Here is a 12,279-nt window from a genome sequence, read left to right as displayed (position 1 = left end):
AGATATGTGTATGTAAGTATGTATCAATAAGTAAATATGCTTATGTACAGTTTACACAATTAAGAACTGTAACAGTTTAGTTTACTTGAGACAATCCTGGCATCTTTTGGGGAGAGGGACTAATAAAGAAGGTATGATTACATGGCTCCTTTTGGAACTGCACTCATTAGCTCACATCAAAAATAAACAGCAGTGAGAAAGTCCAGAGGTCTCACCCATGCGGGTGAGAAGTACAGTCAGCTTGATTTTAATAACATCAAATTCAAGAAAATGAAGCGGTTCATAACACTGGTACAAAATGCCCTTCTCAACTGCAGTGATACGTTATTGCAATCAACAATTGCTGCTCTCTGTAGTAAGCGCCTTCTACGTGCTGAAATAGTCTTTGGCAGTTTTATATGTAGTCTCTCTGTGCAGGATCAGAGCACAAGAATATTGTTTCCAATAGCTAGATGGCTGAGATCAGAATTATCAGCAAGATTACTAGAAAGGCAGCTTGTTTTGTATTTCCCTTCCAGGCAATTTGCTCTATGGGAGAAAAAAGGTGAACACCAGCAAAGCTCAGAAATTTTTCGTTATTTACCATAGATCCTGTATGTCAAGGACTAGCATCTGTATTTGCATCTTGCTTCTTGCAAGCCATCAGCAATTTTAAGGTTTGCTGACTTTGATCAGGAGCTCCCCAGTGTACCATTAGTTTGTCAGTTGTGTGGTTGGTGTCAATGATATCCAGAGTACAGTTAGCACTGGATGAAGAACAGACAGAGAGGAAAATCAGAAAACTTAACCCCTTTAAGGATGTTTAGATGCTCTGGGCAATGCATTTTCCATTTGCAAGTCCAGCCAGAAAGTCCCAGCTCTGAACACTTAAGTATTTTGAATAGTTTCCAGCCCACCATTTTTCCACGTAAAGGCTGTGAGATTGTAGCCTTTAAAATGCTGAAAGTGTTTCAGTGCTCTCTGTTGGAAATGTTTCAAACTTTTCCCTCACAGATGGTTGCACTGTTAAGGAATCAGCCTCTCTTAAATCAGGAAATGATGCAATCTATTTTGTTACTCTGAGACAGATTTCTGGGGGAGATCCTTTCTTATTCCAAGGCAGATTTCTAGACAAACCAGTCTTTGATCTTTCTATGGGACTTGAAAATGACCTTTCTTTTTCTAGCGGCCAACAGAGTGCTTTGTCATTTCTTTTCAAACAACACTTACAATATTTCATTTACCTTATTGACAAACTAAATGTTTTGAATACTGTGCAAGATTCACTACTCCAGTACTTATGGAAATGTAGGTAGGTAAGAATTTATTCCATGCCTCCATTTTGTAACTGGATTTTTATTCGGTTAAATAAGACCCTGAAAAAGGGTCTGGCAAAACAATATATGATAGTTTCCATATTCTGAGCTTTGAAGATCCCCTGTTGGAAAAATAATGGGCCTCTTTCTCAAATGGAAAATGTGATGACTTCTGGAATTAATGTGTTGTAAAGGGACACTAGAGAGAAGAAGAAATGCTTTTGTTTGAAAATCATCCTATACTTTGTGTGTGTGCACACGAGTGTGTGTGCATGCACACTACAGTTAGTATTTTTTTAATAGTGTAGGTGATCCAAAAATCTTTTTTTTTTTTCTTTATGTGTATCAGTTGATAAAGAACCAAAATTCCCATCTTTGGCTTAGATTTTGCTTTCACTTCAAGTTAAGCAAGCTGTTATCATGTAAGAATAGACTCTTAAGTATCAGAAGTACTCATTGAATTTTATATTCATCTTGACTTACATTCTTGTAGTAGATAATTTATTTGATCAAAATAAATCACATTTTTCAGTATTCTGTCTTCATCCACACTTTTGTGGCCTCCAATAAAACAAACGAAACCTAAATCAGTGCAGGGGGAGGAAGTAGCCCTGGATTCTAGGTCTGAGAAAACATTCTGCAAAGGAGTGTTTTACTAGGTATTGTAGGACAAAGACTTGCTTCACAACTCAGGTGGTTTTTTAGGAGTCACTGCAGTACAAATGATAACTAATCATCACTATAAAATGCAAATGAGGCATATTAAACTGGATTTATATGAAATACAAGCCTGTTGAGGTTAATTTTGTGTGTCTGCTGGAATTTGCATTTTGCAAGGGGCCGGCAGTGCTGCTACAGCACAGCAGCACACTGCCCTCCACTGGGGCCCTATTAGTCACAACCACCACTTCGACACACCAGGCTCTGCAATGCAGTATTTCTTTCATTTGTTTTCAGTGGGCTTTTTCCCCCTGAAAAATAAAATCAAATTTAAAACAAACAAACAAACAAAACCCCCCAAAAACCCAACAACCTGAAAGCAGATGATGTGAAAAGCCCAGATGTTTTGTATCATTATTTGGGTACCCTCTGGGAGAAAAGAGCACGAAGACTCCTAACTGTTGCAGAGTGAAGCCTAGTTAAGTAAATGGTAAATGTTCACAGGGGTTGGTTCCTAATTCTGTTAGTTGCATGAGCAGAGGCAATGGAAAAAAAGCTTCTTTACTGGATCTGTACCCAATTAGTAGCAGTGACATAGCTGAAAATTTCTCATGGAGTTTCAGTTATAGTTTTTTAAATATCATTGTTCTGCAGACAAGTTAGAAAAAGGTCTATACTTTGAAGGTACAAGGTATTTTTTATACTGATGTCACTGAGTCAGAAGGCTGGACTGCAATGTTTTATTTTATTTGTAAAACATAAAATAGTTGTGGGTTTTTTTTTAAATAAAATAGTTACTCTAGTTGAGAGAATACCTGTAGAACAAACTGGCATCCCAGCAGAAGATCCTTATGCTCCTGATGTTGGGTAAATTGTTGGGTAAACTGACTGAAATTCCTGAGAAGAATATGCATTTTAACTCTTTAAATCTTTGGCAGGATTGACTCAACATTTAGTTACAGACTACAAGCAAGTTGTAGAACTTCTAGAAGAAGGAATAGCTAAAAGGTATTTTATAAAACAAACCAGCTCCATCTTTATTTAACACTTCTTTCACTATGTGTTGATTTCATTGATGTTTATTTTACTGACAGTGTTGCCAATGCTTTGTGGTGACAGAATGTCTGATTTGCTTATCCTGCACGTGAGGTATACAAAAGATGTTATATATCCTCATATTATCCACAATAAGAGCTACAAGCACTTGTGAATTTGTTTCTTCAAAACTGATCCTATGCTGATTTACCCACAAAATTCTTTTATCTGTCTGGGATAAAAAATGCATGCCAGGAAAACCTTTTACTCTAAACAGACTACTGTTTTTCTCCTCCACTTGCTCATGACACTTTAGACTGTAAAGCTTTCAAATCACTTGTTAGTGTAACTTAGTGATTTAAAACTGCTGTGAAAAGATAGTGTATTTTTATTTAATTTTGACAAGTATTGTTTTAATTTTTGTTTAGTATTTTTATTAATTTTTTTAAGTTCTTAGGCCAAATCACAGACATTTGCTACAAGAGAACTGTGGGAATTGGCACACCAGTGAAGTCAATGGTTTTGGCTCTCATTAGTCAAGACACTTTTTTACGTTTTCAATAGGGAGCCTTGGATATCAGTACAACTGCAATTACAGTGATGGAAAGGAGTTACATTTGATAGGATCCTCCAAATATGAATCTCAGTTCCAAAACTGATATTAAAACTTATAAGAGAAGTCAAGATTTTAGAATATCAGTGGTGCTGGGAAGTAAATAGAAACTAAGCTGCATTATCACAAAAACATAGTATATACAGCAGTATTAAGTTTTGCTGCTTCTGCTTGTAGTGATCAATAGATGCAACTCTATGGTAAGAAGAGACTTTTTCAGAACAACAACAAAATTCCAGTCTGTCTACTAGTGTAATCCTACAGTCGTCTCATTGCTAAGGAAATAGAAGATGTAGAGAAAACAGAATCAGAGGTTCAATATTTTGTAAGTTTTTGTGATGCTGAAGTTTCAAACTTTGTCACTTACATGAAATTAAGCAACTTCTTTTTCCTGAGTAACTTTTCAAAAACTTATTTGGAATATACAGGAAACTCCTATTTACCTATAGTCTTTATTTTTACGAAATATTCTGCAGAGTATTTATTAGCACATTACAAATGCAAACAAACTAATTTAAAACATCTGCAGTCTGGTATATAATGCCAAATGAACATCAGCAAGATCTTAGGGATAAAGAAGGTGAGGAACAGGTTGCAATTGCCCCATATGGCTGGAGGCAGGAAAGTAGCAGATGGGGCGTGATGCCTCCAGGTCTGACTATACAGGAAAGATAGGAGGGGAAGCTCCCCTTGAACATGGGTGGGGAGAGGGCAGCTCCTCTACTAACAACAAGCAGAGTTTACTGAAGGCATTTTTTCTACCAGTTGGTTTTATCAGGCCATCTCCAGCCCTACTCTGGCTACACTTGTCCATTATAAAATGAACAAATATGATTTTCAACATACAATCATTATTTTTGTTGCAACTCACAGTGCTTTTTTTTTTTTTTTTCCTCTTGACACGTTGCAAGACTCAGTCTCAAATGTTTAGGAATAAATTTTTTTAAATGCAGGAAATACAAATTTCCAAAAGCATAAAGGTGCTGTGTAAAGCAAAACAACCAATGAATCTGGATAATATTATTAGAACAGTTAAAAATATTAAAATGTACTCCACATGCCATGATGAAATAGAATATATGAAAAACTAACATATACATTCTCCCATAAAAATGCTCACATGGGTTGTGAGTAGTTGAGATGTGGACTTGCCCTCCAGTTGCCCTGTGTATTGTTGGAGGTGAGACGCAAGTACTAACTCTTCCTCCTCCAAATCCTGGACGACTTTCTATTTCTCTTTTGCTTTATAAACTTCAGTGCTGTTCCCTTATATTCTCTGCCCACTGCAGAGCTGTTTTCTGTTTTCTGTCCTTTGCCTAATGGTTTGTCTTCCTCCTCCAGCATCTGGAAACTAGTTCACGTTTCCTGGCTTCCTCAGCTTAGGCTCACTTATAACCATGATGCTGTAGACTGCCTGCAGCATTTGGCAGTGCCCGCTCACCTGGCTGTGGAGGTGTAGGAAGCAGAGAGCAATAGGGAGGAGAATCCCGGCTTTGGCCTCCTGCCACAGGCGTTCAGTGGTGTACACACAGCTGTGGCTCTCTGGTCTCTAGTGCAACTGGTCTCTGCAGTGCTCTGACAGCTGGGCTCATAACAAAAATGTGGTTCCACAGTCCTTGTCTGCGCTACTAAAATTGCCTGCTGTTATTGAGGGTAAGCTTGGCAAAACTGATGCTAAAGGCTGCACAAGGCAAGCTACAAGAGTGACAAAGGAAAAGAGCTGTGACCTGGTTTCTGCCCTGGGCAAAACCCTGCTTTCTTTGGGTTTTTCTAATCAAAACAACAACAACAAAGTAAGTAGAATTTCCAAAAGTTTGTGTTACAGAGACAGCGGGAGAATGCCGCTGCTCCTCCTCTTCCTTCTATGCCTGGTACCTGCTGGCTGGAGTGCAGCGGGTCAGAGGGCTAGAGCCAGATGACTGGTCTGTTCACGTGGTAAAGCCAAGCAAGTGCCACATGAGCGGATTACAGTATTCATTTGGTACTCGTACGGGTGGGCTGACTAATCTTATCGGACTCCTCTAACAGTACTAAACTACTGTATCAGCCCTGTGACAGAAGGGGGCCCCAGAAGTGGTGTAGGAAGCTTTCTGGACCCTTTGAAGTGCCAAGAAACAAAAATGGGGACAATATGGAGAAAATGTCCTGGGACAGTACATTCAGTGGTGTTGAGGGTGAGCTGTACAATGCTGTTGCTGGCTGTGCTTCTCTGTTGTGTTCTACCCTTACACAACACCTTACACCTGTGCTGTAAGGCGGCTTTAAGATATTTCTTCAGAATGCTGCTGGTGGACAAAAACACCTCTAACTGACTCTTGGTTTCCACCCTTCCACGTCCTCTGCCAAAGACTCTGTGATCAGATCCAAGAATATATCCTACCATATTTCTCTGAGTTTCACATTACCTCATCTTCATTTATCTGCTGTATTTGTTACTTTTGCTTTCCCCGAATACAGGGAAATAAGCCTTTGTAATTGAATAGTTTGTTCTTCTTTCTAGAATCACAGCAGCTACGCATATTCACAATGCCAGCAGCAGATCCCATGCTATCTTCACCATCCACTATACTCAGGTTAGCTAGAAATAATCCAACTTCCTTTTCACTCTCAAAAAGCATTGTTCGATGTGTTGTGCATTGTTTACTTGTCACTGTTTTGTACTGTTTGTAATAATCTTGGTGGAAGCTGTTACTTACTTCCTTTGGATCACACTGCAGATGTGTTACACTTCCTACACTGCCTGATGTGTTGGGTGTTTACTGAAGTATTCTTGTTTCTTTATGCAAGCTTACTGTCAGAAGTGATGTCAAAAACTCACTGTACAAATAAATGTTTAACATTTTAATCAGCCCTTTGAAATGCAATACCTCTTCTAAGATGCTGTGAAAATTACGTGTGAATATATTTGAAGTTACTTTTTGTCATGCTTGTTTAGGATCCTTAATTGAAGTATAGCATTAGTTTAACACTTACCAAAATTTTATATCTGTCCAGCTTTTCAGATGTGCTCATCTCTTTAGCATTTGGCATCCAGTACTCTCCTAAAGACAATGCACCCTTTCTCCGGAGGAATTATATCCTTCCCTGGCAGGGAAGTCTTTCAGTGATCCAATAGACCTTTTCTATCTCACACTTCTAACATCCTGTAATCACAGAACATTTGGGGATATTTTTCAGTAGTTTCACAAAAGACCTTTGGAATACATTAGCGGAAAATAACTCTGGAAGATCTACAAGAAAGCCTTTCACAGTCGCTAGGCAGTAAAGGTTTTTTTTCAAGAGGAAATCAGCATAAGAGGGTAGTTTCTCTGTTGGGTGAGAAAGCTGTTGAGTTAATGGTTTGAACATAGTCAGTGGGTCAAGGTCACAAAGAAAGGCAGTGAGACAGTCATATGTACAACTCAGTTTCAAACAAAAGAGCACATCTATTTTATTTTCATTGATTAAGAGAATAATATTGCTTATTTGTATTTTTCTCTTTAGGCTATATTGGAGAACAACCTCCCCTCTGAAATTGCAAGCAAGATCAACTTAGTGGACCTTGCAGGCAGGTAATAATATAGTGAGGATCAAAAAGGTAACTTTCTCTGAAGACGCTGGTAGTGCTGCTTTAAAAGATGAAATTTAATGGTTTTAAACTTCATTAACAATAAGCCTGACTTTCGTATACAATATACTGAGTTAATATTGTCTCTGTCATCTGTTCTTTTGTATTGGGTATTGGATTTCATTGGGGAAGGGAATTCCTGAGTCCTCAGATCCAATACTGTACGGTTGCATACATTTAAGGTAATTCAGTTCAACCCTGTATTCTTATTAAGTGGCTTTTCCAGTAGCTATTGGTGGAATTACCAAATCTGAGCTTGAAAAGAGGGAGAAAAAAAGGAATTAATTCCTCATGGCTGCCTACTATGGGCAGGAGAAAATAATCATATCTCACTGCTCATGTTCCAAAAATTCCTGATCTTAGCTATGTATTTCAGTGAGGAACATATGGTTACACTGGATGTGATAGACAACAGAAAGACGGAAGTTGGGCTGAAGAGTTATAGAACAGTTGGAGAACATTTTTCTTTCTCTAGAATGTAAATTGCCTTGCATATCTGAGCAGAGAAAGTAGTATTGAGGGGATATACAGACTTTTGCACTAAGCCAGTCTACCCTGGCAGAGTTGTGAAATGTATGTTGTCAGTTATTTTAAGTCAGAACCACTATGACTGGGTTGCCCAGTTCAGGCTTGAATTTGTGTTTTGATAGGTCTTTAACAATAGTTTGTACCAATGACCTTGGCCTGTGGTTGCTTGGACTATCTGAACCAGAGAGCAATGTAAAGTATTCAAAGCATATGGTTTTTTAATTGCAAATCTTGCAATTTCTGTTTTCTTGTATGTCAGGAAAATACATAATGTTTTCCTACTGATGTATGTTAATAATTAAGGATTTTTATTTGGTTTGCATTGTCTGTTCCACGCTTGTGTGCTACAGTGAAAGAGCTGATCCCAGTTACTGTAAAGATCGAGTTACTGAAGGTGCCAATATTAACAAGTCATTAGTTACACTTGGAATTGTCATCTCCACTTTAGGTAAGCACAGTAGTTCTTTATATTGAGGGGTAGTGATAAAAGCATAGGACTCGGTCACCATGTGCTGTGTCTTAATGTTTATCTCTATTTACAACAAAAAGCTGAACAGAACAGCTGCGTGGCATCTTTATAAACTGTAATAGCATCTAAGACAATTAAATAGCCATGACAGAAAAAGATAACTCCTTTCCTGACCTCTGTGGTATTTCTCCTTCAGCACAAAATTCACAGATGTTCAGCAGCTGCCAGAGCATAAACACCATAACAAGTGAAGGGGAGAGCAGTCATGCAGATAGTCCTTCCACAGGCAGCATCAGTGGGACCAGGCGACCGGCTTACATCCCATACCGTGACTCCATCCTCACCTGGCTTCTGAAGGACAGTCTGGGGGGCAACTCCAAGACCATTATGATTGCCAGTGAGTTTGGTTTCTGTTCATTGTTAACATTTTGGACTACATTACCCCCTTAAAATACATCTCTACTGTGGTGAGAAGACTGCTATATTACTTAGAATCTGTCCTTGTAAAGATTTTCAGAAATACTTCATAGGATACTCCAGGGAGCGAAAAGGCATGCTGATTGTGCATGAAGTTAAGCTTAGGCATCTTTCCAAGGTCATAGCTTTGATTTAAAGTGATTTATCCGGTTATAAATACAATCTTGACAAGACATTCTCTGTGAGCTTGATGAAATATCCCTAAGGATATTTTTTAGTCTGTTTTTTTTAAAGAAGCCAGACTAAAAAAATCCACCTTTTTGAAAAGTGATGGGTTAAATGGATTATTTTTTTAAATAGTTTAATATTTTTTAAATAGTTTAATATTAAATTAATATTAATAGTTTAATATTTTTAAATAGTTTAATATTTTTTAAATTATTTTTTTAAATGGATTATTTTTTTAAATTTCTCTATTTGTTTTCTGTCTGTAGCTATCTCTCCTGCCAGCTCTAGCTACAACGAGACCATGAGTACCTTGAGATATGCTTCAAGTGCCAAAAATATTATTAACAAGCCCAGAGTGAATGAGGTGAGGTCCTGAGTTCTGCTTTTTGTTCTTGTTCCATTTTGTAGTGTGTATTATTTAAGGTTTATCCATTGTATCTGTTCTCTGAATAAAATTCATACCTCTCTTTCCCATGTTAATGAGAGCTAAATAGGAGCCTGGATATTACAGAAATAATTTCCTTGATCCCCTGTAGCTTAAACCATTTAGAATTTCACACCTATTTTACATTCTTCATCTCTGTCCATTGAGTTTCAGTCCTCCTTCTCTTTGAATTGTTATGACGTGTATGTTTACCTTATGTCTTTATCCTAAACATCGGCAGAGATACAGATCTGTTAGGATTATTTGTTACTATTTAACCTGTTACTGTAAGGAACAAATGGGAAAAACATAAACTCTCCCAATCAAAAGCATGCGGTTAAAACAAATTGATTAGCAGTTGTGGAGGTTTTAGGCAATAGGGATGAGAACCAGTATAAACAAAATCCACGGGAAATGCATCATTCTGTCTGTCTTCACAGCAAAGTTCAAATAGTACATAATAATCAAAATCTACGGTCATATGTGGTAGAAATATAAAACTCTTGAACTGCCACTCTTTAGCAGAGCATTCTTCACCTGGCATCCCGCATGAGGCTGCCAACCTACAGGGATCACATAACTTAAGGACTGAATCACAATGTATCCATTTAAGGGGACTGAATTAAGGTTTAAAAGAAAGTCTTGATTCCAGCATTTCCTAATCTTTGAGCAGTTGACTTCACAACTTCAGTAGTGTTCTTTTGTGATTTGACCTGGGTGATCAAGATTTTATCCATAGATAAAAGGGTAGAATCTTAGAGAGATACTTCATTCATCTGCTTTCCTAAAATGATACTCTGTTAAATCTGGGGCAGAAAGAAACCTGTCTAATCCAAGGTTTCCCAAATTCAGTTTGCATCTGTATTACCAGTGCCTGTAACTAGTTTTTAGACATCACTAGTGGCAGCAATAGCGTGTTTGGTTTTGGCAGCAACCGTTCTCAACTCTGAGACAGGCCATGGGCAAGTAAACACGGTCCTCCTGGGCTAGCGTCTCAGCCTCCCAATGTGTGTGCCATCACTCTTTTGCACAGCCCATGCTAGATAACTCCATTCCTTCAGCTAGTTGCCTTCTTCCCCTCACTGCAAATTACCTAAGCCAAAGTGTCACTGGCAGCCCAAAGAAAGTTGATTCTTGACTCAAGATTTTCCCTGAACTGTCTGCAGAAAGCTGGTTTCCAGAAACTGCCTGTGCAGAGATGCTTATTCTGAAATTCAGTGAGATAAATGCCCCCACACAAGCAGGCAGGAAATTCTTTGTGTATCAGCTACGAGGGTTTTTAATACCATTGTTGGTGGCATTCTCACTTAGTCTTCTCTAGCCTGATTTTCTCCTCTGCCTTACAGAAATTACAACAGCATTTTTCTGATCTGATGGGACTATTTTGAAGGTAAATCCATAAAAGTAGTGATGTATCCAGCTATTGTCATGACGGGAATGAATACTATGATAGGTCTGCGTTCAGAAAAGAGAAGGAACCAAGTTTATAGGAAAAGAGAACCTATGAAAGATGGGAATCACTTGCCCCTGGGCAGAACATCCCAGGGGCCTGGCAGAGTGGAGCAAGGAGTATTGTTGCAAGTGTGCCTGTTCTCCTCTCCTCCTAACTCTTGGAACACCTCTGCATTGATTTCTTTAGCTAGGATTTGTTAAAGAATGATTTTTCCAACATCTGTTTCTCAATGTTTCAGGATGCAAATGTAAAACTGATCAGAGAACTTCGAGAAGAAATTGATAGGTTGAAAACTATGCTGATGAGCTTTGAACTGGTATGTAGGAACACTTCCCAACTGGAGTTCTAATGGTGCTTTAGGTGCTACAGTAGCTTACTTTCATCTTATCTGTTTATCTTTCCATGTTTATTGTAACTGGAGGGAAATTAAACTGTTCTTTGAGTGATTTCACAATGATTATAAGGCTAACTGCATTTCTGTCATTGCTCCTTTTTCTGGCATTATATTGATAATCCTGAAGTGTAAGCAGTTGTGTAATATTAAAAAGGATTTCCTTGCCTGTCTTTCATGGAGTTGGATGGTTTTGTTGTCCAGAAATACCATGAAATAGAAATATTTTATTTGTAGGGATATGGAAGCACCAAGACAGTACAGAATATTAATCATTGATGTAAATTCCCTGCCAGGTTTGTCACAATCCTCTTTTCCAAAAAAGTTAACTAGGAGACCTCAACAGTATTTTGGAGGTTTCACCCTGCCTGCACACTCTGTCCCCGAAGAGAAGAAGAGTACATCTATGAGCACTCACAATACAGCTGACACTCTTTGTGTTTTTCTCCTTTGGAATAATAATAGCATCTTGGTTTTCCATGCCATGGAGAGCATGTTTTACTGGGAGAGACTGGAACTACAGTCCAGGATTTATTTACACAGAAGTTTCTCTCTGTTAATGCTCTTTCGTCAGTTCTTCACAAAAACTTGCATGCAATAGCTAGAGAGGTGTAGGTTAGATGGTAGAAGGCAGCATCAAATGTCTGTGTATTTTGTCTTTCCTTCTCCTGAGCTCATCTTCCTGAAATCTTGGAGAGTGAAAGAACATGCCTGCCAGTTGTGAATAAGGAAACTAACATGTAGAATTTGGTTGCTGTTGTTTGTACAGAGGAATTCCAGTCCTTCTTGGAGCGATGACAGGGATGGAAATCTGACCGAGCTGGTTCTTCAAAATGAAATGAAGGTCTGTATCATCTATTTGATGCTCTAACTAACTCTCTCCTCTTTCACTGAGCCAGTGGGGAAAATGTTGCCATAGTTCTGAAACCACAGTGAAAATGGTTTTGTCCTAATCCTTTCCTAGTTGCTCTGAATATGCAGGAAACTGCCATCCTTAATGCACGTTGGGTACTCTCTACCATTAGTGATGAAAGTCTCTTGTCCTTAATGGGATACTGTCCATTGCATATCACTAAGTCTGCACAATCTACTCCTTGTTTGAAATCTGTCTCAATATATGATAGCAATTGATTATACAGAGCCTCTCTCTTCTAAGATA

The 12,279-nt window shown here is 38.3% G+C and overlaps 1 protein-coding gene across 4 annotated transcripts in view; it reads left to right on the top strand.

Annotated features, from left to right (window-relative positions):
• STARD9 (StAR related lipid transfer domain containing 9) overlaps positions 1 to 12,279 on the top strand; it is a 112,133-nt gene that overhangs the window by 57,172 nt on the left and 42,682 nt on the right. For all 4 annotated transcript variants that reach the window (XM_075754381.1, XM_075754383.1, XM_075754380.1 and 1 more), the window contains exons 8-15: positions 2,894 to 2,963; positions 6,104 to 6,176; positions 7,087 to 7,154; positions 8,089 to 8,186; positions 8,404 to 8,604; positions 9,119 to 9,216; positions 10,968 to 11,045; positions 11,890 to 11,964. In XM_075754381.1, coding sequence (XP_075610496.1) covers positions 2,894 to 2,963; positions 6,104 to 6,176; positions 7,087 to 7,154; positions 8,089 to 8,186; positions 8,404 to 8,604; positions 9,119 to 9,216; positions 10,968 to 11,045; positions 11,890 to 11,964 — 761 coding nt within the window. The remainder of the gene's footprint in view (positions 1 to 2,893; positions 2,964 to 6,103; positions 6,177 to 7,086; positions 7,155 to 8,088; positions 8,187 to 8,403; positions 8,605 to 9,118; positions 9,217 to 10,967; positions 11,046 to 11,889; positions 11,965 to 12,279) is intronic.

Source organism: Balearica regulorum, chromosome 5 (assembly GCF_011004875.1).
Source record: "Balearica regulorum gibbericeps isolate bBalReg1 chromosome 5, bBalReg1.pri, whole genome shotgun sequence".
Lineage (NCBI taxonomy): Eukaryota > Metazoa > Chordata > Aves > Gruiformes > Gruidae > Balearica > Balearica regulorum.
The sequence above is the reverse complement of the archived record's forward strand: the minus strand, read 5'-3'. Positions and strand labels throughout refer to the sequence as shown.